The sequence below is a fragment of the Nerophis ophidion genome, linkage group LG24, assembly GCF_033978795.1.
Source record: "Nerophis ophidion isolate RoL-2023_Sa linkage group LG24, RoL_Noph_v1.0, whole genome shotgun sequence".
Taxonomy (NCBI): Eukaryota; Metazoa; Chordata; class Actinopteri; order Syngnathiformes; family Syngnathidae; genus Nerophis; species Nerophis ophidion.
Genome location: NC_084634.1, coordinates 29,628,777 through 29,655,973, shown reverse-complemented (window position 1 = coordinate 29,655,973; position 27,197 = coordinate 29,628,777). Strand labels below are relative to the sequence as shown.

The following is a 27,197-nucleotide window of genomic DNA, read 5'->3' as shown; positions in this document are numbered from 1 at the left end:
AGGTGTGCGTTGGTTCCCGCGCATAATCGAGAGCTGCAATTAGGGCCATAATTATTGGCTGTAACACACACACGTAGACTACTCAAATGCTATAAACACTAATGCACTAGTGCACAAACAATACAACGTCAAACACGATCACTTATAGATAATGAGGCAAGAAAAATACTGTACCCACTCACAGTGTGGATGTACTCGTGTTTACCGGGAGCCGTAATGCCATTCCATCCACGTTTTAAGTGTTAAATTGGCTTTTAAATCCCATCGTGTAATTACTGTATACGGCTGTGGCACATGCATACACACATGCGGTACAGCTGTTCATTAGCCTGATAGCGCGTTGCTTCTTCCTTGGCACTAATCACATCATGTTTACTTTTCAACTGAGGAAAAGAGACTGTGCACGCCCACATACACATCCACCACTGTGAAGTTTCAACTTGCTTTTAATCCGATTACATTTGGCGACCCAGCAACAAAGTATTGGTCCTCCATCATACGGTACATCCATTATGTTGTGGATATAATATATTCCCCTTAAAACAAAATCATTAAAAAATACCTTAAAGGCCTACTGAAACCCACTACTACCGACCACACAGTCTGATAGTTTATATATCATTGATGAAATATTAACATTGCAACACATGCCAATACGGCCTTTTTAGTTTACTAAATTATAATTTTAAATTTCCCGCGGAGTTTCTTGTTGAAAACGTCGCGCAATGATGACGCGTGCGCGTGACGTCTCGGGTTGGAGGGGACATATTAGCGCAGCACCACTTGCGGCTAAAAGTCGTCTCTTTTCATCGCGCAATTACACAGTATTCTGGACATCTGTGTTGCTGAATCTTTTGCAATTTGTTCAATTACTAATGGAGAAATCAAAGTAGAAAGATGGAGGTGGGAAGCTTTAGCCTTTAGCCACACAAACACACGGTGTTTCCTTGTTTAAAACTTTACTATGGATCAGAGCGGTCAAGCGAACATGGTTCCTGACCACTTGTCAACCGGCAGGTTTCGGTGAGAAAATTGTGGTAAAAAGTCACCTCTTACCAGCGATCTGCGTAGCTTGCGCCGTCCATGCAGCTGCCGTGACTTCCCTCAGAGACTGGCGTCAACACACCCGTGGACACACCCCTCCGACTATCAGGTACTATTTAACTCACTAAAACACTAGCAACACAATAGAAAGATAAGGGATTTCCTAGAATTATCCTAGTAAATGTGTCTAAAAACATCTGAATCGCTCCCAATGCAATCGCCTTTTTTTTTTGTAGTCCTTCGCTATCAATATCCTCAGCTACGAATCTTTCATCCTCGCTCGAATTAATGGGGAAATTGTCGTTTTCTCTGTCCGAATAGCTCTTGCCGCTGGAGGCTCCCATTATAAACAATGTGAGGATGTGAGGAGCCCTCACACCGGTGACGTCATCATCTGCTGCTTCCGGTAAAGGCAGGGCTTTTTTAGTAGCGACCAAATGTTGCGAACTTTATCGTCGATGTTCTTTACTAAATATTTTCAGCAAAAATATGTCAATATCGCGAAATGATCAAGTATGACACATAGAATGGACCTGCTATCCCCGTTTAAATAAGAAAATCTCATTTCAGTAGGCCTTTAATAGCATTTATCTTACCTTGTTTTTATTTTGTATTTTAATCAATCTCATTTAGGAGAATTAGACTACTTTCAGTTAGTTTTATTTCCTGAGACAGATTTGAGTGACATTGAACAAGATTATGTGTATCTACCCTGCAAAAAGTCAGTATTCAAAAACAAGAAGAAAAAAAAATTAGGGGTATTTTATTTGAACTAAGCAATATTATCTGCCAATAGAACAGGAACATTTGCCTTGTAAAGCCTTTCCAAAACAAGTAAAATTAGCTAACCTCAATTAACCCAAAAATACCTTCAAATAAGTATATTGTCACTTATAACAACTGTATTACTATGTGAGTACGTATTTTCTATTGTTTCATTGAAAATAAAAGATTAAGATAAAATAAATGTAACTATATTATTGAACGATTAAAAGATTGCTTGAATTAAATTAAGAATGTTATTGTATCAATTTATTTTGAACTTGCACACATTTGTATGAACCATCATATAGCATGCAGTTTTGTCAATTAAATATGTAAGTTACAAAGTTGGCTGTCATCTGTTTTATTTATGAGATACAATTGTGTCAAAATAATGATGTTTTTTACATGTTTAAAATAGAGAAATTAGTACTTTAATAAACTAATAATTTCTGCAAAGCTTTGGATGACACAGCTTTGCAACAGTTGATAAAATCTCAGCTACAAGCTGCAATATATTACTGAGATAACTTTGGACCAAAACCCTTAAAACAAGTAAAACACTCTCCCATAAAATCTGCTTAGTGAGAAGAATTATCTTATTACACAGAAAATAAGCAAATATCACCCTTATTTGAGATATTTAATCTTACTTAGATTTCAGTTTTTGCAGTGTAAAAGGGAACTGCACTTATTTTGTAATTTTTCGTTTACAATCAATGTGAAAGACATGACGACGGATGTATTTTTTTTTTATGCATTCTAAATATTAAGTAAACCCTAAATAAAAGTTTGCTTACAGCGCAGCCAATGTGAGCTCTTCTATTCCGCCCATAAAGCCCAATAAATAACCATCCAATACTCATGTCGTGACTGGAATATAACCATGTACTGGTGATATTATTATAATAAGCTAACAAACTATCTATAACGGCGCTGTGATAACAAGCTTATGTACAATTTCGACATGATCGACTGGTGAGGTGGGAGTTTATTGTAGATCATAAATCATGCATCTCACCTGGAAAGTAGATGGCTGAGGACGTACTCCGACAAGTTGGTACAGTTTGACAGCTATTTAGGACGCGGAAATGGCGAGAACGACACAAAAAGACGCTTGCCAGCATATTTAGACTGAATCAAAAACAAATAACATTCATCGCATGTCTCTCATAAGGATTGTGAATGATATGCAAAAATCCCCAAAAAAGTGCAATTCCCCTTTAAATGAGCTCCACTGAGATTATATTTTTCAGTCTTTTCTTTCTTGTTTGAGCTACAAATCTGGCATACTCCACTTAGTGTATTTGCTGTCTATGTTCTAAAACCTTCAAATGGAAGGAGAAAGTAAGGATTTTGTGCCCTGGACTTGTGTAAAGTCTGAGGATTTTTTTTGTCAATTAAATATGTAAGTTACAAAAATCTTCATAAATGTTAAGATAAAATAAATGTAACTATATTATTGAACGATTAAAAGATTGCTTGAATTAAATTAAGAATGTTATTGTATCAATTTATTTTGAACTTGCACACATTTGTATGAACCATCATATAGCATGCAGTTTCTAATTTTTCGTTACATGTCCGAAAAGGAGTAGTAAGAAGCAAGGCTTATTAATTTCTACTTCATATAAATTGCTAACAAATATGTTCACTAACCTGTTGTCATCTTGTAACAAAGTTTACATTAAATCATGAATTCCAAATATAGCAGTTCTCTTTATAAGTCTTAAAATCAAATCAATTCTGATTCTCATAATGAGATTAATTATTTACAATTTTCAATAAGTCCAAGATATTAATCAACATTTTTCTTCATTGTACTTAGTAGGGTTGTACGGGGTTGTACCATGACACTAATGAATTAAAAATGGTACTATACTGCCTCTGAAAAATACCTGTACCTTTTTTTTTTTTTTTACGGGCATGACATTGCTGGTTTTAACAAGCAGAGGAGCATGTTAGGCAACGCACACGCATGGAGTACTTACAAGCAGACACACCGTGGAGACTGAAGAGAGCTAATGGACGCATTTTGGCTTAAAACTAACGACAAAGGTAAGGCTATAACGCTGAAGCGCCGCTCAGCAAGAGGTGCCCAATGGCTAACGTCCATCTGCAGTTAGCAGTGTTTTAGCTACTTCTAAATCACTAATCCTCGCCTCCATTGCGACAAACTATGTTTCTCACAAGTATCATCCCTGCAGGACAAGGAATAGCTAAACATGCTTCACTACACGCGTGATACGATAGCTAACACACACTATCAGTTCTGAATGTAAACAAAAGGTGGTTATACACAGATTGATTGCAACGATACCAAGTACAAACGCCGTATCTTGTCAATACTACTATGATTACATTAATATTTCTTATTATCAAAAATCTTGTTTTTAACTTTTTTTTTTCTTTTTTTTATTAAGTTTATAAACTCAGGAAATACCCCCCCTGGACTCATGAGGACTTTAAATATGACCAATGCATGATCCTGTAACTACTTGGTATCGGATCAATACCCAAACTCGTGGTATTATCCAAAATTAATGTAAATTATCCAAACAACAATGCTTTACCAAACAGCATGTAGATAAAACATGCTGAGACAGAAAATGACCAGATATTAACAATAAATGGAACAATTAGATTAATAATCCATTTTCTACCGCTTATCCTTCTTAATTTTGACAAAATAATAGAATGGGAAATGACACAATATGTTACTGCATACGTCAGCAGTCAAATTAGGAGCCTTTTTTGCTTACTTTCTACCTAATGACAAGTTGCCTCGTATATAGGCCAAAATTGATTTTTGATATCAATAAGAAATATGTTCAATGTACCAGAAGATTGTTTGTTAAAATAAAGCCAATAATAAAAAAATTGTGGTGCCCCCTTTTTTTTCTTAAGTATTAAATTATCGAATTACATTTTAGTATCGTAATATTGGTATCAGGGTATCGGGACATTTCTCGTACTTAGTAAACACTTGCGCTTTGAATAGCCTCTTAAACTAAGTTAAATTAGTATATTTTTTGAATTATTTGCCTAATTCATTCCATAATTTATGGTTAATTATAATGGGTGTGAGTTTTCCTTGCCCTTATGTGGGCTCTACCGAGGATGTCGTTGTGGTTTGTGTTGTGGTTTGTACAGCCCTTTGAGACACTAGTGATTTAGGGCTATATAAATAATCATTGATTGATTGATTGATAATTTATTCCACATACTGATATATATATATGATATACTATACTTCAGGATTTAAGTGTCGTACATGCAGATATTTTGAATTACGTTTTTCTCTGAGGTTATATTTCTTTTTTGTTGAGAAGAATTGTTGTACTTTCTTGGGTAGCAGGTTCTAATTTACTTAGTACATCATTTTCACTGTATGTAGCTGCACCAAGTCATTACATTTTAGTAAGTTAGATTCCATTAATAAAGGATTTTTTATGTTCTCTATGTCCAACATTATTATTTTAACCACCCTCTGTAACAACAGAGTGGAACACTGATTTACAATCTAATTGGTTTCCGAACAGGTTTTCTAAGTCGAAAAGTTTGTATAGTGAAGCAAACGCTTTTGTAACAAACAATGTAAATATAATTATTGGGTTCTGGCCTGGCTTCACGGTGGCAGAGGGGTTAGTGCGTCTGCCTCCCAATACGAAGGTCCTGCAGTCCTGGGTTCAAATCCAGGCTCGGGATCTTTCTGTGTGGAGTTTGCATGTTCTCCCCGTGACTGCGTGGGTTCCCTCCGGGTACTCCGGCTTCCTCCCACTTCCAAAGATATGCACCTGGGGATAGGTTGATTGGCAACACTAAATTGGCCCTAGTGTGTGAATGTGAGTGTGAATGTTGTCTGTCTATCTGTGTTGGCCCTGCGATGAGGTGGCGACTTGTCCAGGGTGTACCCCGCCTTCCGCCCGATTGTAGCTGAGATAGGCGCCAGCGCCCCCCGCGACCCCGAAAGGGAATAAGCGGTAGACACAATACACAAAACATTCGGAAAGTATTCACAGTGCTTTGTTTTTTCTGCATTTTGTTATGTTACAGGAAATAAATTATTTTTTGTCCACACAACCCAATACATTATAAAGACAATGTGATTTTTTTTATTTTATTTGCAAATTTACTAAAACTGAAAATCAACATGTACATTAGTATTCACAGCCTTTGTTCAAGACTTTGTTGATGCTCCTTAGGCAGCAATTACAGCCTCAATCCAATCCAATCCACTTTTTTTATATAGCATATTTAAACAACAATAACGTTTCCAAAGTGCTGCACAGCCATGTTAAAAACAATTGTAAAAAAAAAAATAAATAAAATAAAATAAAAAAAGTACATATATATATATTATGCTCCACCAATGACTGAATAAAAACAAAAAATAAATAAATATAAAACCAATAAAAACAATATAAAAACAAATATGATTAAAAACTATTTTAAAGGGTAAAATCAATTAAAACAGTAAAATAGAAATCAAAGTGTATAAAAAACACAGAGGACAACAGAGAACAGAGGACCACACAACTCACGTAGTGTTAAAAGCCAAAGAATAAAAGTGGGTCTTAAAACGAGACTTAAAACACTCCACTGTGGAAGCAGTTTACAGCCTCAAGTGTTTTTTGAACACGATGCCACAAGCTTGGCACACTTATCTTCGGGCAGTTTGGCCCATTCCTTTTTGCAGCACCTCTCAAACTCCATCAGGTTGGATGGAAGTGTTGGTATCCATTCAGGATGTCTCTCTACATTGCTGCATGATCTTGTCTAGGGCTGGGCGATATGGACGAAAAAGTAGGTCTCGATATATTTTTACTGAAACTCGATATTCGATATATATCTCGATATATTTTCCGGTGAAAGTTTACATGTAAAGCTGTTCATTTTTGAGCGAGATTCATTGAAATTGAAGTGAATGACAACTGTGCTGTAAACACTTTTATTGACCCAGTTAGTCAGGATGGGTATTAACAGCATAGAACATAAACTGATTAAGTAGCACAGAATTATATAACATAAATAAAATAAAAACATATTCTTTCTAGGTAAAATAAATAAAATTGCTGTGCAAATAATACAAAATGTATCAAACTCGGATAAAAAAATGTATTTACAGGCAGGCACTTTTTAATTCCCAGTGGACGATGTAATGGACTGTCACACACGTACGGTTCTGGTCAGCGCCAAGTAAGTGACTTGACTTAATTGTGCGGCTATCATCGTCCTCACTTCAGCATACATTTTTGGCAGCATTTCTCGTGCAAAATATGCCCGGCTTAGCAACTGGAGAACAGTTTTGATTTGGGCTTACATGGTAAACAACTCAATCAATCAATCAATCAATCAATGTTTACTTATATAGCCCTAAATCACTAGTGTCTCAAAGGGCTGCACAAACCACTACGACATCCTCGGTAGGCCCACATAAGGGCAAGGAAAACTCACACCCAGTGGGACATCGGTGACAATAATGACCCAGTGGGACGTCGGTGACAATGATGACTATGAGAACCTTGGAGAGGAGGAAAGCAATGGATTTCGAGCGGGTCTAACATGATACTGTGAAAGTTCAACATGATACTGTGAAAGTTCAATCCATAATGGATCCAACACAGTCGCGAGAGTCCAGTCCAAAGCGGATCCAACACAGCAGCGAGAGTCTCGTTCACAGCGGAGCCAGCAGGAAACCATCCCAAGCGGAGCCGGATCAGCAGCGCAGAGATGTCCCCAGCCGATACACAGGCGAGCAGTACATGGCCACCGGATCGGACCGGACCCCCTCCACAAGGGAGAGTGGGACATAGAAGAAAAAGAAAAGAAACGGCAGATCAACTGGTCTAAAAAGGGAGTCTATTTAAAGGCTAGAGTATACAAATGAGTTTTAAGGTGAGACTTAAATGCTTCTACTGAGGTGGCATCTCGAACTGTTACCGGGAGGGCATTCCAGCGTACTGGAGCCCGAATGGAAAACGCTCTATAGCCCACAGACTTTTTTTGGGCTTTGGGAATCACTAATAAGCCGGAGTCCTTTGAACGCAGATCTTGCCGGGACATATGGTACAATACAATCGGCAAGATAGGATGGAGCTAGACCGTGTAGTATTTTATACGTAAGTAGTAAAACCTTAAAGTCACATCTTAAGTGCACAGGAAGCCAGTGCAGGTGAGCCAGTACAGGCGTAATGTGATCAAACTTTCTTGTTCTTGTCAAAAGTCTAGCAGCCGCATTTTGTACCAACTGTAATATTTTAATGCTAGACATGGGGAGACCCGAAAATAATACGTTACAGTAGTCGAGGCGAGACGTAACAAACGCATGGATAACTCAAATAAATGTTTTATCCAGACGCATACATTTGTCCAAATGTGGCCAAGTAGATGCATTGTAGGTTTCCTGGACGTCGTCTACATCGTTAAAAGAAACATCTAAGAAAGAGAATCCCACTCCCATCTTTCACTCTTTTTTTTAATATAAAATTGCCCTCTTGAAAATTTCCTCATCTCTTCTTCGACTCTCTCGTTGTAATTTGGAATGTCTGTTGTGATTTCACTTCCTGGTCCCATGACCCGCCCTAATTTGCCTCTGATTGGCCTAATCTCAACCAATCGTGTTTCATCATAGTGCACAACCAACCAATAATGGATGTTGTTATCCGTGCAAGCACGTCTTGGAAGGAGGAAGTGGAGGGGTTTAGTAGCCTATGAGCGGAAGTTGGGAGCCAGGGAGAACGAGGAACACAACAAATAAGCAGTGTTTGGTCATTTTAATGTGAAATAAATTATTACGATATTTTCTTATTTCATATCTTGTTTAAAATGATATCTATATTTCTTACAAACTCGATATATATCGCTCAGCCCTAATCTAGTCTTAATATGTGAATCCCACCTTCTGAAGTTAAAAACCTAATCAAGTTTTCACATGTGTGTTAAAAAGCTGGTTTCAACCAAATCCATGCAATATATTTTTTTCAAGTCCATGTAAAAATACCGTGTGTGTATGTGTGTGTGTGTGTACGAGGCAGTGATGTCGGGTTTAAAGGCCTACTGAATTGAGATTTTTCTTATTCAAACGGAGATAGCAGATCCATTCTATGTGTCATACCTGATCATTTCGCAATATTGCCATATTTTTGCTGAAAGGATTTAGTGACATCACCGGTGTGAGGGCTCCTCACATCCTCACAATATTTATAATGCGAGCCACCAGCAGCAAGAGCTATTCGGACCGAGAAAACGACAATTTCCCCATTAATTTGAGCGAGGTTGAAAGATTCGTGGATGAAGAAAGTTAGAGTGAAGCACAAAAAAAAAAAAGAAAAAGCGACGGCTCCAGGCGGCGGCAGTGGGACCGTTTCAGATGTTATTTGACACAAGGATAATACTAGGATAATTCTGGAAGATCCCTTATCTGCTTATTGTTTTAAGAGTGTTTTATTGAGGATGTATAGTCATACCTGAAAGTCGGATGGCTGCGGTGAACGCCAGTGTCTCTCAGAGAAGCCAATGCAGGAGCCAAGATCACAGCTGCCTTTTTGAGCTGCAGGAGGAAGTCCCATAATCCGCTGAAGTCTCCGGTAAGACCTTACTTAATATCACAATTTTCCCATCCAAAAACTTGCTGGTTGACGTAGAGAAACATGTTCGCTTGACCGCTCTGTGTTAAAGCTTCACAACAAACAAAGAAACACCGGCTGTGTTTCCTTGCTAAAGACAGCTGCAATCCACCGCTTTCCACCAACAGCATTCTTCTTTATAGTCTCCATTATTAATTGAACACATTGCAAAAGATTCAGCAACACAGATGTCCAAAATACTGTGTAATTGCGCGATGAAAATAGACGACTTTTAGCCGTAAGTGGTGCTGGGCTGAAATGTCCCCTCCAACCAATAACGTCACAAACACGTGACGTTTTCAACAGGAAACTCAGCGGGAAATTTAAAATTGTAATTTAGTAAACTAAAAAGGCCGTATTGGTATGTGTTGCAATGTTAATATTTCATCATTGATATATAAACTATCAGACTGCGTGGTCGGTAGTAGTAGGTTTCAGTAGGCCTTTAAGGTGGGCAAGGGGTCCTTTCGCAGTCTTGTGTATGGGGGCTCAGTAATTAGCCCCTGATTCCTACAGACATTTATTTATCACAGTGTCAAATGGAGCACAGTAAAATGTGATATGCTCTACAACTAAAATTGCCTCATATTTGGAACTTTTCCTCCACATTGACTAAAAACTAAACATAATATTAAAACAACTGTTTGTTTTCCAGAACCACTATACACTAAACTTCCTTCTTCACGATCTCGATTGTTATAAGATACTTTTCTCCATGATTTAATCAATGTCTTCTCTGTGTGCAGTCCTCCGGTCCAAGGCTGACGAGTTAAACCGGATGTTGGCCCGCAAGGACGGAACGCCAGACAAAAGCGTGACGCAGATAAAGGAGGAGATTCAGGCCATGCTGGTCGAGATGAGGAGGCGGCAGCTTGGAGGGAAGAAGAGCATTGCTGTCGAGGAGATGGAGTATGAACACACATGAACCTACACATATTTAGGACTGCAGTTGTTTTTTCTTCCCCCAAAAAACTGCGCTGGCACAAAAGTCATTCTAATTGTATTTACTTAATTTACATACTCCCGTAGTAGCCATGGTAGTCAATGAAAATCAACTGCAGTAAATTCATAAATTGTATTTAAATATTTCAAATGGGTGGATGGATGGATAATGAAATAATTTATAAAAATGATAATTTAATATTTAAAAGAAAAAAATTTAATCAAACTTTTGCTCCATTTTATTTAAATTAAAGATAACTACTTGCTATTAAAACATTTTAATGAACTAACTATAGTGATGGGTCAAACGATGCTGAAGCATTAATGCATTATGAAAGGAGTGATACTGTGTCCCTCCATTTGTCGATTTAACCTTCCTCTTGTGTTAGCTTTCTGTTACCATCTCTTATGTTAACGGGTCGGTTTTGACCCATGTCTTAAATCAGCTGTAAAATACACTAAAAACAATTATCTATCATCCAATTTGTTTCTTATCTCTTGGTTACCTCGTTAGGCTTCCTTATCCTTGAAAATATTGGTTTTAATATTTTTGGTTTGGGCCATTGGGCCTTTTTTTGTCAGTATACCCCTCGATTTCAATTTTTAAAAATGGTAAAACGAACCTCAAGAGAATCATATACATAAAAAAAAAGGTTGTTGTGTTACCTAACTATTACTAAGGGGTATTAGAACACATCTCTTAAATAAATGTGTTTTATTTATTTTTTCATTTTAAGAATTTTAACTATACAAACATCTATGGTGTTACGGGTCAATTTCGACCCATATATATTTACTTCAAGAAAAAGGCTAAAAAGTATTTTTTTCAGCAACAGAAATCCAACATCAAACAAACAACAACCAATCAAGCAAATGAAACCAAGAGAAATAGATTACTAGTTCCAAAACTAATAAAAAACAAAATCAGAGTGGCAAAAAGTGACACTTTTAGTGTCCGTCTTTTGTTTGTTTTTGTACAGGATAACAAGGTAAAATGAGAATCCACTAAAGCTCACATGATTGGGAGAGGAGCTGGCTGTCAGTGTGTTCAGTTTTGGCTTTTATCATTGCTTTATCATATTATTTTTATAACTGGGTCGAAACCGACCCTAACAACACCAAGGGCATAATTTCTACCAGAGCATTTTATAATTTAGTGAAAAAAATGTAAATGTTTTATTTTGTTGACAAAGAGGTTCCTGACAAAGTCAAAAAGCTTTGATGCAAAAAAATAAATGTATGTGGTGTTTTTATGCATTTAAAAACTAAAACGGGTCGGTGCCGACCCTAACACAAGACGAAGGTTAAGAAAAAAACATTCGCTTGATACTGCTGCTTTGTTGCTTTACTGTGAAGCGCAAACTGTTTATCAAGAAGTGCTTCTTTCGTCTCACCACTGACAATTATAATAAACAACTAGAAAATTCCCGAAGACATTTTGTTGGGCCTGCTATCAGTGCCCCGGGCCTCTGGCCGGGGGTCGCTTGAAGCAGCCGTACTTATTAGATGGTGCAGAGTGTCTGAATGTGAGTTTTAGGTTTAACTGTACAACATGAGCCACAGAGCTAGCAAAAAACAGTAGCATGTTTACATAAAAATGCTAACACGCAGCATGTGTGTTAAAGATAGCATGAAAACAGTCAGCATGTTTCATACACCAAGTTGTATGACTCAAAGGTGTGTGGCTGCGAAAAAAGAAAAAAAAGTGTAAAATTTGATTAAAAAGTTAGCATGCTTAAGTTAGCTTGCTTGCATGCTATCGTTTGCATGCTAACAAGTAAAAAAAAATGTCACATAAAGTTATGACTCTGGTGTAAACGGTTGCGAAACTAGCTCAAAAGTTTGCATGGTAATTTTAGCAATTTTAGCAAGCTAATGTTAATATGCTTACAGTTATCTTGTGTTTGACGGTAAGGTGTATGGCTGGGGAATTAGAGTAAAAAGTGTAAAATTAGAACAAAAAAGTTAGCACTTTAATTTTAGCATGCTAAAGTTAACTTGCTAACAATAAACAAGAGTCACAAAATTAGCTAAAAAAGTGAGCATGCTAATGTTGGCATGCTAGTAAGCTAATGTGAGCGTGAAAATAGTTAGCTTGTGTCACATACCAAGTTGTATGACTCTAAGGTGTATGGCTGGGGAATTAGAGAAAAGAAAGAGTACAAATAGTTAAAACATTAAGCACTTTAATGTTAGCATGCTAACATTAGCATGCTGGCAGTTAACAAGTGCCACATACCGAGTTATATGACTCTAAGGTAAACGGTTGCAAAAGTGCTTCTTTTGGCTCACCACTGACTTTTATAATAAACAATTATCTTTTCTATCTATTCATTGTATTTGCAGGGAAATGTTAATACCTTTTTAATCCAGTAGAAGACAGACAACCACAGTATCAGTGCAGTGTCAACACAGCTATTGAGTTTGCCACTCACTCACTGACACACCATTTATTCATCACCCGTTTTCAAGAAAAAATAACGTTTACCATATTTTCCGCACCTGGGGATAGGTTGATTGGCAACACTAAATTGGCCCTAGTGTGTGAATGTGAGAATGAATGTTGTCTGTCTATCTGTGTTGGCCCTGCGATGAGGTGGCGACTTGTCCAGGGTGTACCCTGCCTTCCGCCCGATTGTAGCTGAGATAGGCGCCAGCGCCCCCCGCGACCCCGAAAGGGAATAAGCGGTAGAAAATGGATGGATGGATGGATTAGTATCAAAATGATCCCGGATTTCGGAATGTTTTCTTCTTCGTAGTTCCAATTAGACGGCGACAAAAAGGATAGGATAGGTTAGGTCTTTATTGTCATTGCACAAGTACAACGAAACTTTGTTTTCAGCACAAACCTGTTCAAGATTAGACAAACAAACAGTGTACAGGGTTACAGAACAAGAACGCTGATGGGTCGCCATAAGTGAAATATGGGAAAAAGGTAAACGCTGGGGAAGGACTAGAAAAAAAAAAAACTATCTAAACTGGGCTCCTATGGGGGCCCAGTCTGGAGTGGGAAAAAACCTCCATAGCAAAGCACATATACATATTACAACATACATCTCGAGATATCTAGCAACAGAGGGAAGGTAGTTCAAGGTCATGGTGCAAAACAATGCCAAACATGGCATCCCGGTCATCAGTGCAGTGTCAATGCAGGTAGTGAGTGTGCCACACAATCTTTTAAATGTTTGTTTAAAACAGGGGTCGGGAACCTTTTTGGCTGAGAGAGCCATATAAGCCAGATATTTCAAAATGTATTTCCGTGAGAGCCATATAATGTTTTTTTTTAACACTGAATACAACTAAATGCATGCTTTTTTTAAGTAAGACCAACATTTTTAGAGTTTAATAGGTCTCTTATTCTTTTTTATAACATTGTTATTCTAAAGTTAACCAATAATAAACATAATACTTCTTACCATTAATGGGACATCTTGAACAGGTGCTATAGAAAACGAATGGTTGGATTAAAATGCATGAGAATTTTTTTATAATTTGAACGTTATTTTCAACACTGTGATTACAAGCGGAATTATTAATTACTTATTGTGTTAAGCAATGTCAGCTAAGATTTATCTGAGAGCCAGATGCAGTCATCAAAAGAGTCGTTTCTGGCTCTAGAGCCATATATTCCCTACCCCTGGTTTAAAAGCTGCTTTTTGGAATTGTGTCATTACTTTACACAAGCACTGCAATATAATGTTAGCACTGATGCTATTGCTAACACAGCTTTGGAGGTTTACCTGTCTGGTCCACCACTATTAAAGATCACTAGTAGGACATTTGGGGTTGACGTGGCAATGACAAATGAATTCTCCTTTTTAAAAAAGTAATAATTTAGGGACATTTACAAAAGTATTAACATCAACAAACTCAATATTGTTTTACTTTCAGTTTATTTAACATTTGAAGTATTCTTAGGTCACAGCCATGCCTTGTGATACGTTAATATACTAAAAGGTAAATAAATACACGCCAAATGAACACATCCTACATTTCTACCCCACTTTTTTGCTGATTGAAGTCTTTTCGGCTTTTTCAATCAGTAATCTACTCTCCTCGTCCATCCATCCGTCGTCCTCTCCCACTCTATCTCTTTACCGCATTAAATGTTGACGAGGTCGATAAGTTAATTAAAGCTATGGCTGCCTGGGGAGACGCAGACATAACGAGGCTTGCATAAAGCAGAGGCAAGTCTGACAGATGGACAGAGTTATATTGGGAGTCGCACTAAAAAGCAGAGTTTTATCACCTTGTCCAGTTCCAATGCTAAACTTCCCTAATTAAAACCAACTCATTCTTTCAGGTTATGTTCGATTTTTCAAATAATGGGAAAATTCTATTGTGGGTCACGGCAGCATCTTTCAACATTCACAATACTTTTCTGAGTGAACACATTGACTTGAATACAAGATGACTGCTCTTTTTCAAGAGCCATTTTAGGACAGCTTTCTTTTTTAGGACAAAACTTAATTAGTCATGTTTTTAATATCAATAAAATAAGAAGTGGTAGACTGCAATAAACAATTAGATCACACTTCTTCAGTCTGAGATTTGGAAGGAAAGAAAGAAAAGTTGTGACTCCCTTGGAAAATATGTTTGGTTCCTCCTGTTAGTTTAAATGTACAAATCTCTATTTTTGAGACATTTTTCTGTAAAGGAAAATAATATCAAATAATAAAGTATGTATAATAAGGCTAAGGACCTCCAAAGTGATGGAGCGCGGACCCCTACTTGTACATATAACATATAAATATATAATGTTTTATATTAAACTTGTCATAAAGGCCCCTTGTTATTGTGCAATACTAGGATATTTAAATAAGCACTAATGTTGTTAATAGGTAGCTTGCAAATAGTGTGTTAATTGCTAGCTGGCAATGAGTGCGCTAATTGATAGCTGCCAACTGACGTGCTAATCGCTTGCTGGCAACTGCTGCGCTAATCACTTGATGGCAACTGCTGCACTAATCCCTAGCTTGCAATTAGTATGCTAATCGCTATCTGGCAACTGGCACACTAATTGCTAGTTGGCAACTAGGGTGCTAATCGCTAGTTACCTTAAAAGCTAACATGATTACAATTATCCATTTTATGTTTTTTATTTTAAAACTGCAATACAGCTATGTTTGGCGACTGGCGTGCTAATCGTAGCTGGCAACTGGCGCGCTAATTGTTAACGGGCAACTAATGTGCTAATCGCTGGCTGGCATCAAGTGCTTAACTGCTAGTTGGCAACTAGTTTGCTAATCGATGCTGGCATCTGGCATGCTAATCGTTTGCTGGCAACTCGCGGGTTAATCGATTGCTGGCAACTAGTGTGCTAAATGGTTGCTGACAACTGGCGCGCTAATCGCTTGCTGGCAACTGGTGTGCTAATCGCTTGCTGGCAACTGACGCGTTAATCAAAGGCTAGCAAATGGCAACCTAATCGCTTTTTGGTTGGCGTGTTAATCGCACGCTGACAGCTGACATGCTGGCAACCAGAGCGCAAATCTCTAGCTATCTTAAATGCTAACGTGATTAAAATGATACTTTTGATGTTTTATTTTAGGGTTTCCATGCCAATGCCATTTCTAAACAACACTACAATGTGTTGGATCAAGTTGATTGTGATTTTAAAAGCATTTACATTTGTGGAGAAATATGGCGTGTGTTTAAAAATATTCAAATTTTTTGAGAAATAATATGATGTGTATTAAAAACATTTTGATTTGTGGACAAATAATATGTACGAAAAAGTCCAATCAATTAAATATTTTACGCCCATTCCTGCACTACCTGTGCGGAAGTCCTGTTGAGATGTCTGATTTAGTTTTGTTGACAGCTGGAAACTAAAACTGTAATAAAAGGATTTCCAGTTTTAGCTGCATTGCAAATATGTACAATATATAATCAAACACACTTAGATATTAAAGATTCAATTGCATATTTGTAATATTATATGTCCGTCCCCCCAGTCTAGCTGAGGAGTTATTCCTAAAAGTGAAGAGGATGTTCGGTGATCCTCATCAGGCCACAGAAGACCTAAAAGCAGAGGTACTCACAACCTACCAATTGTAATCCTTAAAATGAAATGTCCCATAACAAATTGAACGATGAAATCATATTTCTGTGAACAATCCACCTTCCAAGATAAAAGGGAAGCTGTCGGACCAAGAGAGCAATCTCCAAGAGGCCCAAGATCTTCTTATCTCTGCCCGGGGAAAGACCAGGCTGGCTGGCTCGCTGGGTGACCAGAACCGAGCTAACCTCACAATCTTAGAGGTATGCTTATTTTTAACACATGAATGCATAACACTGTGGGTCTTAAAACTTGTTTTAGTCTGTAATAGTGTTATCCCGTTTCCAATATTTTGGTACCGGTACCAAAATGTATTTCTATACTTTTTGGTACTTTTTGATACTTTCTAAATAAAGGGAACCACAAAAAAATTGAATTATTGGTTTTATTTTCACAGAAAATCTTACAGTACATTAAACATATGTTTCTTATTGCAAGTTTGTCCTTTAATAAAATAGTGAACATACAAGACAACTTGTCTTTTTTTAGTAAGTAAGCAAACAAAGGCTCCTAATTTAGTCTGCTGACGTATGCAGTAAGATATTGTGTCATTTATCATACTATTATTTTGTCAACATTATTAAGGACACGTGGTGGAAAATGAATTATTAATCTACTTGTTCATTTACTGTTAATATCTGCTCACTTTCTCTTTTAACATGTTCTATCTACACTTCTGTTAAAATGTAATAATTACTTATTCTTATTCGGGGCGGTATAGCTCGGTTGGTAGAGCGGCCGTGCCAGCAACTTGAAGGTTGCAGGTTCGATCCCCGCTTCTGCCATCCTAGTCACCGCTGTTGTGTCTTTGGGCAAGACACTTTACCCACGTGCTCCCAGTGCCACCCACACTGGTTAAAATATGTAACTTAGATATTGGGTTTCACAATGTAAAGCACTTTGAGTCACTTGAGAAAAGCGCTATACAAATATAATTCACTTCACATTTTTCTGTTGTTTGGATGTTTTACATTAGTTTTGGATGATACCACAAATTTGGGTATCAATCCGATACCAAGTCGTTACAGCATCATACATTGGTCGTATTCAAAGTCCTCATGTGTCCGCGGACATATTTCCTGAGTTTATAAACATAATATGATTTTTTTTTAAACTACAGAAAATGTAATGACAAAAAATATTGATGTAATTATAGTAGTATCAACTAGATACGCTCCTGTACTTGGTATCATTACAGTGGATGTCAGGTGTAGATCCACCATTGGCGTTTGTTTACATTTTGACGCTGGTGAACTATGGTGTGTAGTGAAGCATGTTTAGCTATTCCCCGTCCTGCAGGGATGATACTTGTAAGAAACGTACTTAATTTGTCAACATGGAGGCGAGGATTAGTGATTAGAAGTAGCTAAAACACTGCGGATGAACTTTTGTCGTTAGCTAGCTAGCGATGTCTTAAAGCACCTCTTCCTGAGGGTGTTTCAGTGTTATAGCTTCACCATTATCGTTATTTTTTAAGTCAAAATGCGTCCGTTCTCCCCTTCTGTCTACACACTGTGTCTGTTTGTAGGTACTCTGTGATTGTAGGCTGCCGAACATGCTCCTCTGCTAGCAAACCAGCAATGACGCGACGTGACAAAGACAGGGGTGCGAGAGGGTGGGGGACCGGTACTTTTTAAATCTGGTATAGTACCGAATGTGATTCATTAATATTGCGGTACTATACTTGTCCAGGGTGTACCCCGCCTTCCGCCCGATTGTAGCTGAGATAGGCGCCAGCGCCCCCCGCGACCCCAAAAGGGAATAAGCGGTAGGAAATGGATGGATATACTGTAAGCGTTATATACTTGCAGTTCCACACGCTGGAAGCCAGTTGCACAGAGTTGACAGGGTTTTATTGTGTTTTACAGCTCTCCAATAGATATGTTCATTAGACTTTTCAGTCGCTCCAATCCTCCTCCTCCTCCTCCTCCTCCTCCTCCTCCTCCTCCTCCTCCTCCTGCACCCGGCCGATTGGATTAACATGTACCATTTTTGAATTTTAATCACCTGTCTTGCTGTCAGCACATGCCCCTCTCTTGGCCGATGGTGCCCTCCATTAGCACCATGGACAGCGGCGGTGACTTTTTCTCCAACAGACAACGCTGGCCCCATCTCCCCCCCACATATACTAGTACCAGTATACCATTCAACCCTAGTCACTAATACAACTGATGTATATATGTTTGAGTCCATGTGTCTCCTGTATTAAAATGTAATTGGTATAATTATATCATAACAGAAAACATGAACACTCTTTCAATTAAGTGACGCTAGTGCTAAGTTTGCTAGCTAGTCCTGGCTGGTCCAACAATATTTTCAACCAATATTATACAGTGAATGACATAATCCAAGCAAATGTTTTTTTTGGTGGTAAATTTCAACAATATACATCTAAAATTGTGTTTCTTAATCATAAGGCCAGGGCCCATTGTTGAGATAGTATGGCCAACTTGGTTTTAGGGGATCTCACGTGACTACATGGCGCCATGACTGCTAACTTTCAGCTCATGCTATTTAATTCCTGGTTAGTTTTTTAACACGTAAAAATGCACTGTTGTGCAGCATGGGGCTCCTCCACCCGCGAGAATCGTACAACGTTTCACACCGCTTTCCCAATAACCCGCAAAAAAAATATGGGAAGTGAAGATTCGCAAATAACACTGGATAACCACCGATTACAGCGTATTCTGGGACGTAAACACATGTCACGTCTGTGTTTTGTTCAGGAGAGAACACACAGAAGCTTAAACAAGAAATTAACAAATTAAAAAGATGGCTTGACAAAAACAGACTATCTTTGAATCGTAATAAAATTGAATAATGCGTTTCTGTAACAACAGAAGAGGAAGTCAAACACAAATACAAATAGACGGAAATTTAATGATAATAGATGAGGAAATGAACTGGAAATCATAAAAAAGAAGTACGTCAATAATGGTTAATGCAAAATATGTTACCGACAAAAATTCACTCCATATTCTCCACTACTCGCCAGTTTTGCCATATCTGAATTATAGTGCAGAAATATGGGGAAATAAGTACTAAAGTACACTTATTCACTTAGCGTGTTACAAAAAAGAAAGACGACTTGTCCAGGGTGTACACCGCCTTCCGCCAGATTGTAGCTGAGATAGGCTCCAGCGACCCCGAATGGAATAAGCAGTAGAAAATGTATGGATGGACTTGTAGTAATATATGAGTAACACATACAGTGATGACAAATACTGGTAGACAACCACAGTTGACATACTTCACACAAAAGTAATCATTCCTCTGTGATTTTTGGTCCAAAATTAATGAAGATTTTGGCAAAATGAGGGCAATAAGTTATTTTTGTTGGTCGTTTTGTGTATTTTTTATGTTTATTGCGCCGTCGGGGGTGTGTTAGTGTGCCTGCCGGTCACAAAACAGTGCAGGGACCTAGCAGCAGAGTGCGTCAAATATGGCTGCAAAATTCTACTTTTGATTAAATAAAAGCATTTTATGTTGTAAGTTAATGAGCTGGAATATGTTTAGCACTACATATAGATGTAATATATTGGTTTATTTAATCAGAAACTCTTACATCAAAACAACATTAATAGCATGCAATCGGGCACACGTCCTTAGTAGCAGTAATGGTATTTGTTGTATAGTTGGCCATACTCTCATTATACACGACTTTGCCATTGTTGGGCCGTGAGCGGCCCCTATATTCCATCCATCCATTTTCTACCGCTTGAGTGGAGCCTATCACAGCTGAACTCGGACGGAAGGTGTAAAATGCAGTATATATGATTATTATTTACTTTTGTAATCAGTCTGACCTAAGCTTTGATAATCATTGTGATTAACTCATGGTTTCATGTCATTTGACAAGGTTTTTACTGTTAAACTGTAAGTATGTCATATATAATTATTTATTACGGATAAAATCAAGAGTAATATTACTAATTTACTGTTAGTATTTGAGTGAGCTCCGGGCCCCCTCTGTAGGGGAAACGTTGGGCCCAGAGGTCAAAAGGGTTATGAACCCTGGTCTAAAACAATATAAACAGTAGTATTTCAACATTGCAACTTCATTCTTGTGTTTTGTAAATGCTTTTGCATGAATAAGAGACAAGAGAGGTAGTATTACTGATGATTAAAATATAATTGTTTCCGCTTACATGTGGAAATGCTAAGGTATTGCCATCTTCATTTTTAGACGCAGGAAAACTGGAAAAAAAAATAAGCAAGTGTGCATTTTTTAATTAAGTGGTATACAGTGGAACCTTGATGTACAAACTTTGGAATTGGGGGTTAAATCACCAAAAAGTATTCCCAGGCGCAGCCACCGCTGCTGCTCACTGCTCTTCTCACCTACCAGGGGGTGATCAAGGGTGATGGGCCAAATACAAAGAATAATTTTGCCACACCTTTTGTGTGTGTGTGACAATCATTGGTACTTTGGTTTTGAATTGGGGGTTAAATCACCAAAAAATATTCCTGGGCGCGGCCAACGTTGCTGCTCACTGCTCCCCTCACCTCCCAGGGGGTGATCAAGGGTGATTGGTCAAATGCAGAGAATAATTTCGTCACACCTAGGGGCGGCATGGCGTAGTGGGTAGAGCAGCCGTGCCAGAAACCTGAGGGTTGCAGGTTCGCTCCCCACCATTGACATCCAAATCGCTGCCGTTGTGTCCTTGGGCAGGACACTTCACCCTTTGCCCCCGGTGCCGTTCACACTGGCGAATGAATGATGAATGAATGATTGGTGGTGGTCGGAGGGGCCGTAGGCGCAAACTGGCAGCCACGCTTCTGTCAGTCTTCCCCAGGGCAGCTGTGGCTACAGATGTAGCTTACCACCACCAGGTGTAAATGGATGATGGGTTCCCACTTCTCTGTGAGCGCTTTGAGTATCTAATAATAGAAAAGCGCGATATAAATCTAATCCATCATTATTATTATTATTATTATTAGTGTGTGTGTGACAATCATTGGTACTTTAACTTTTAACTTCTAATTGATTTTTGAACATACAGTAATTTGTAAATCAAAAAGTGTGTATAGTGAGGCAAATTTCTCTATAAGAAACAGTTTAAATATGAACCAGAACTGTATATCACACAAACATAACAAGGCGGTGATGAATTATGACCAGAGGTGGGACCAAGTCATTGTTTTGCAAGTCACAAGTAAGTCTCAAGTCTTTGCCTTCGAGTCTCGAGTCAAGTCCCAAGTCAAGACAGGCAAGTCCCGAGTCAAGTCCAAAGTCAAGACCGGAAAGTCTAGAGTCAAGTCCCAAGTCCTGCATTTTGAGTTTCAAGTCATTTCAAGTCTTTTTAACCACAGACTAATACATTTACACAGATTGTGTATGCTTTTAAAACGCTGTATGTATTTACAGTATAATAAAAAAAATCGTGCTGACATTGCACTTCATAATAGCACTATTAACCAGTTATTTTAAACATTTAACTTTAATGAACACGTTTGAAAAAACAAGTGCAACTGTACTTATTTGCACAAAGGTGTTAACATTGTATTTCCAAGGCATTTTGCATTGTAACTAGTTCCACAGCAGATTCTATCCTGTTCTCACCCTAGCTCATTGATCCCATCTCATACTGTATGTGTTGATGTGTGCGTACACATGAATAACATAACAAATACATGAAAATAACTAGGAACGGAGTTCTACTTTTTAGAATTCACGGCCCTATGGAAAATTAACCAGCCACCACTGATTATGATGCATTCTCATTTTAGGCAAAGTATAAGACATTACTTTCTTAACAGTATAACTGTAACCAGGAATAAGTCTTCAAGTAACAATATTCAAATACTAACTTTGTTGGGTAAGACATAATTTGCTTTTATTCTGAATCCAGTGAAACAGATTGGTGGTTTTAGCTGATATAAAGACTTTCAGGTGTCTATATACGTTTATGTTTAAGTTGGCAGACACTTTTATCCAAAGCAACATACATGAAAAATACATACAAAACAATCACTGTAAACATGATCATTTAAGGGAAGAATGTAATACAAAATATTAATACAAAGTGTCAAGACAGAATAAACTCTCTGCTGTTGCAGCAACAGAAATACAGTCTATAAGATATAAAGATATCTAATGTATTCATACATTGTTTGTGTAGGATATATGCATGTATATATAACCTAATCATATTGTTTTATCAATTTAGAAATAGCTGACCGTTTTTTCCCCCCTTTTTGGGATTATTATTCCAAGTTTTGATCTTGGACGTCTGGTTACTTATAGCATATAAGAATATTCTATTACTGTTAAGCAAACTTTGAACACGCCAAAAAAATTGTCCTTTATCATAGTTACACGTATGACGAAAAGCGCGTAAATATATCGGTGGTATTCAGTGAGGTAAAATTAATTAAATGCGCCGACAGTTCATTGCTCCTGCCAAATGAATTGCACTGAGTGGAGGGGATCACCACTCCAAGATGGCGGCATCACGTCTCGTCTCGTCTCGTCTGCGCCAGTAGGCAGGAGTGGTCGATGCTGCGTCTACTTATAAGATGTCTACGGTTATAACGTTAGCAGTGAGTTAACAGCCTCACTGATTTAACTAAACAGCAAATAAAAGTTACGTTACTCGGCCAATAAACGTTAGCTTACATTCTTACCCTTCTTTGTGCAACTTCAAATGTCGAACGAAGTTGGAAGTTGTTGCGTCTCTGTCTGTAATCTTCGAACGAACTGCATGCTTTCCATACGGCAATCTGTTTTTTGTTGACCAAGTCGTAGTTTTTATATCCGAACCAAACAATTTTTGGCCTAACTTTTCCTCACTGGCGTGTCGTTTGAGAGCTCTTCGTTGGTTTTCATGCAATTTGATTGGCTGAATGCTGTGTGACGAAAATAACGGATGTAATTTGATTGGCTGTTGTTCTGACAGGTAGCGCGCACACTGTCATCGCACACACGGACAGATACGGAGCGCTCCTGAATAACATTTTAATCGTTGGGTTTTGGGGAAAGTAGCAAGTCATGTCAAGTCAAAAGGCTCAAGTCCAAGTCAAGTCACAAGTCATGGATGTCAAAGTCTAAGTCGAGTTGCAAGTCTTTTTAAATGTTGTCAAGTCGATTCTAAAGTCATCAAATTCATGACTCGAGTCCAAGTCATGTGACTCGGTCCACACCTCAGATTATGACCACAAGCTGCTGTCGTCTGTATGCGTCTGGCAACACGCGCACACATAAAGAAGTCTCTTTCTTGTCCTCACAAACGATCAGAAATCACAAAAACAACCGTATTGTTACAATAATAAATGTATAAAAAGTCAAATCCACCCACATAAACATCGGCAGAGAAGCTAAAGAGAAAGCAGTAGACAGAAAGAGAAGAGTAGTTGGTGGCGTGCGGGAGTGCGCGAGAGGTGGTGTCTTTTCCTCCGCTGTGAAATAAGTGTGCTCTGGCATAGTTTTCCAGAAAAGTCTGGTCTCGTCGCAATTAAAACTTACTGTGGTACAAAGCCTGCTTAATCAATTCTTCCATAATTGTGAGCGCCACTAATGTACTCCTTGCAAATAGTCTTTTTGAGACTCGTATTTTCATAGCAAAATGGCCAATACTTGTCAAAAAAGAAACCCACAGAAATAAAGGCACACGCACTACATTAGTGATTGGCAGTGTCCTGTGCAGCAAGTCACATGGAGGGCTCCGCCTCTACAACAATGCTGCACCCTGTTTGTTTCCCCGGAACACAAAATGAATGAAGCATTAATACACAGAGACATGGTTGGTTTGCACACGGAGGCACTTTTGGCTCGATCTATAAGTTTGTAAATAGAGAAGTTTGTATATGGAGGTGCCACTGTACTGTAGTCCAAAATACATTTTTTCCTCGAACTTTACACACAATTTCTTATAACTCAATGCACGGTAAAGTTCTGTCAGATGTGCTGGGAAGTTCTTAAGTCTTCTGGTAAAAAAATGCAACAGCTTTACTCATGTCAGCATAAGATAAGGGGCGCCTTTAGATTAGATTAGATTAGATAGTACTTTATTTCTTCCCTCAGGAGAGTTACTTCGAATTAAAATTTTCAGCACAATCCCATTCAAGATCAGACAAACATTACAGGGAGACAGAACAGGATCGCTGACGGGTCTGCCGGCTTCCAGCGCCCGTTAAAAAAAGGTGAGATACAGGTAAACAAGTGGGGGGAATGGGAGAAAAAAATTTGAAGATTAAAATAAAATATAATTTAAAAAAAATCGGTCTAAGCCTGGGCCCTGGAGAGGGGGTCCAGACTGAGGCCAAGGGGGAAAAAAACAACAACAAGGATGAGGGGTGGAAAAAACATATATATTTTTTTGGTCAGCGCTTTTTTTTTCATCAGGTTTAAGATGTGTGTGTCAACAAGCGGGATACCATCAACTCCAAAGTGCTCACATCAATTGGATGAAAAAAAAAGGAATCACACAGGAAATGGTCTGAGGAGTACTCTATTATTTGCTAAAAGTAGTTAAACAAACACTCACCTACACACCACAAAAGAACATAGGGTCATCAACTCGGACCACGATGTCACTCCCAATGCAATCAATGAGAACACTTCTCCAACATTATTTCACATGAAAAGTTGAAATAATAATGTTAAAGGGTCTCGGAAGTTAGAACCGCTACTGACCGGACGTCTGATCTTGCAGAGGAAACATTCTGCAGTCCTTGGGGTGAAGCAACAAGCGCAAAAGGTCCTGGTCGAAGGAGAAAATCTTCTGGATGAAGCCAACCAGCTTTCAGACAACTTGAATAAGGAGTTAGAGGTACCGAATGTGGTTGTCAGAGAAAAGTTAACAGATGTCTACAAGTAGACTCTCTTTTGAAGGACACAGAGGAGATGAGAAGAGACCTCAATCCTCTCCATGAGCAGCTGGACGACAAAGTCCGTCACCTCACCGATGGATTAGGCAGCGGCAGCCTGGCCGGGCGTGTGCGGGCGGCCGAGGAGCACGCGCAGCAGCTGAATCAATCCGCCGCCATTTTGGACGGGTAGATGCACCTCTCCCATCACAGAATTTGTGTTTTTGAGAAACTCATCCTTTTCTTGTATTCCCTCAGAATTTTGGCTGAAGCGAAGAATCTGTCCTTCAACGCAACAGCCGCCTTTAAAGCTTACACAAACATTAAAGCCAACGTTGATGCAGCGGAGAAAGAGGCCAAGGCGGCCAAACAGACGGCATCAGAAGCACTGGCAATGGTAAGAAGATGTGCATTTAGCGGGGAAAATATGCGAGTATTTGATCACATTTGTGGAGTGTACATGTTCTGTGTTTTCCTGCAAGCTTAATTTACGACTATAAATTGTCCATAAGTTTGAGTGTGAATAATTGTCTATATGAGCAACTGTGGTTTGAGTTGTCTCACCCAAAGGCATTTACTGTATATCAGAGGTAACTAACTTATGCAGCTATTGCCACACTGAGCTGCTGCATCGCCTCTGAGTTGCTGAAAGTTTGTGCTCCATTATGAATAATGCATTTCACTTGTATAGTAGAAGGTTGTGGCCATAAACCGAGAAGGTGGTCAACTTTGACATTCAACTTAGACCCAGGTTTCGTGAGAAAGACACAAAAAGACGCTTGTTTGAATGTTTTTTTTTCTTTATTTTTACTTGCATGAGGGTTATGATTCTTTGTCAAAACGGGAAGATATAAACATCCCATAAGTCGGCATCCCGGTGAGAGCAGACATTATGCAGTAAGTGATTGTTTTATGACCGTATTTTTCCGACCGTAAAACGCACCAGATTATAAAGCGCACTGTCGATGAACTCATCTATTCACGTTTATTTTCATACACAAAGCACACTTGATTATAATACGCATCAAAGGGGTCATGTTATGGGTTTTTTTCCCCTGACATTTAAAACACTTCCTTGTGGTCTTCATAACATGTAATTGTGTTTTTTTGGTCAAAATGTTGCATGTATTACGTTTTACAGACCATCTGCAGTTTGCTTTCTGACCGTCTCTCTCAGATGCATGTATTTCAAACATAGATGGTGGGTCCTATTTATATGTAATCCTATTTCCGTGCCTCCACTTCAACTGCGTCTTCTCTCAGCAATCTTTGTTGTAGTTTTCAGCACCTGCATAACGAGTCTACTGACAAATATAAGTTAGAACTGTATGCTACTTTTTGACAACAGCGGAGGATTAATGCCCCACAGCAAGAGGACATATTTTTGGGACTTATGCAGATCCTAAATACACATCAGCAGGTAACAATAGGCAAGAAAAGTTGGTTTTGCATAATATTGTGAAAAAATACACCAGATAATGTCTCCTAATAAGTGCCATTTTGGGGTTCTTCAAAACAGTACGTCTTACTACGGTAGCTGCAATGCTCCAGGTTCCATCAAGTGGTGCGGTTTCGTAGCTTACCAAAATCGTACTAAAAGATTTTGACAGATTTTTGAGTGCTGTGTGTAATGTTCTATTTTCTCAATGAAAATTAAATGTTTTGGGCCTGCTTCCTTGCATCAATTTTTTGAACAGGCTTCATTCAACCTGCAGTCCACACGTATCTCTTAAGTGAAGCCATCTACTGGTCACACTTATCAATACATCATGAACCAAATAAAATCGGTTCGAGGTCAGTAAGAACAACCATAATTAATGTATATTAATGTACATAAGGCGCAGTGAGTTATAAGGCGGACTGTTGATATTTGAGAAAATGAAAAGATTTTATGTGCACCTTATAGTCCGAAAAATACAGTATGTTTGTTGTTTGTATTTCTTGTTTAGCAT

The 27,197-nt window shown here is 38.4% G+C and overlaps 1 protein-coding gene across 6 annotated transcripts in view; it reads left to right on the top strand.

Annotated features, from left to right (window-relative positions):
* Positions 1-27,197, top strand: part of lama2 (laminin, alpha 2) — a 522,186-nt gene that overhangs the window by 392,065 nt on the left and 102,924 nt on the right. For all 6 annotated transcript variants that reach the window (XM_061886159.1, XM_061886158.1, XM_061886155.1 and 3 more), the window contains 6 exons: positions 10,181-10,343; positions 16,334-16,412; positions 16,509-16,640; positions 25,092-25,208; positions 25,271-25,434; positions 25,504-25,642. In XM_061886159.1, the coding sequence (XP_061742143.1) occupies positions 10,181-10,343; positions 16,334-16,412; positions 16,509-16,640; positions 25,092-25,208; positions 25,271-25,434; positions 25,504-25,642 (794 nt within the window). The remainder of the gene's footprint in view (positions 1-10,180; positions 10,344-16,333; positions 16,413-16,508; positions 16,641-25,091; positions 25,209-25,270; positions 25,435-25,503; positions 25,643-27,197) is intronic.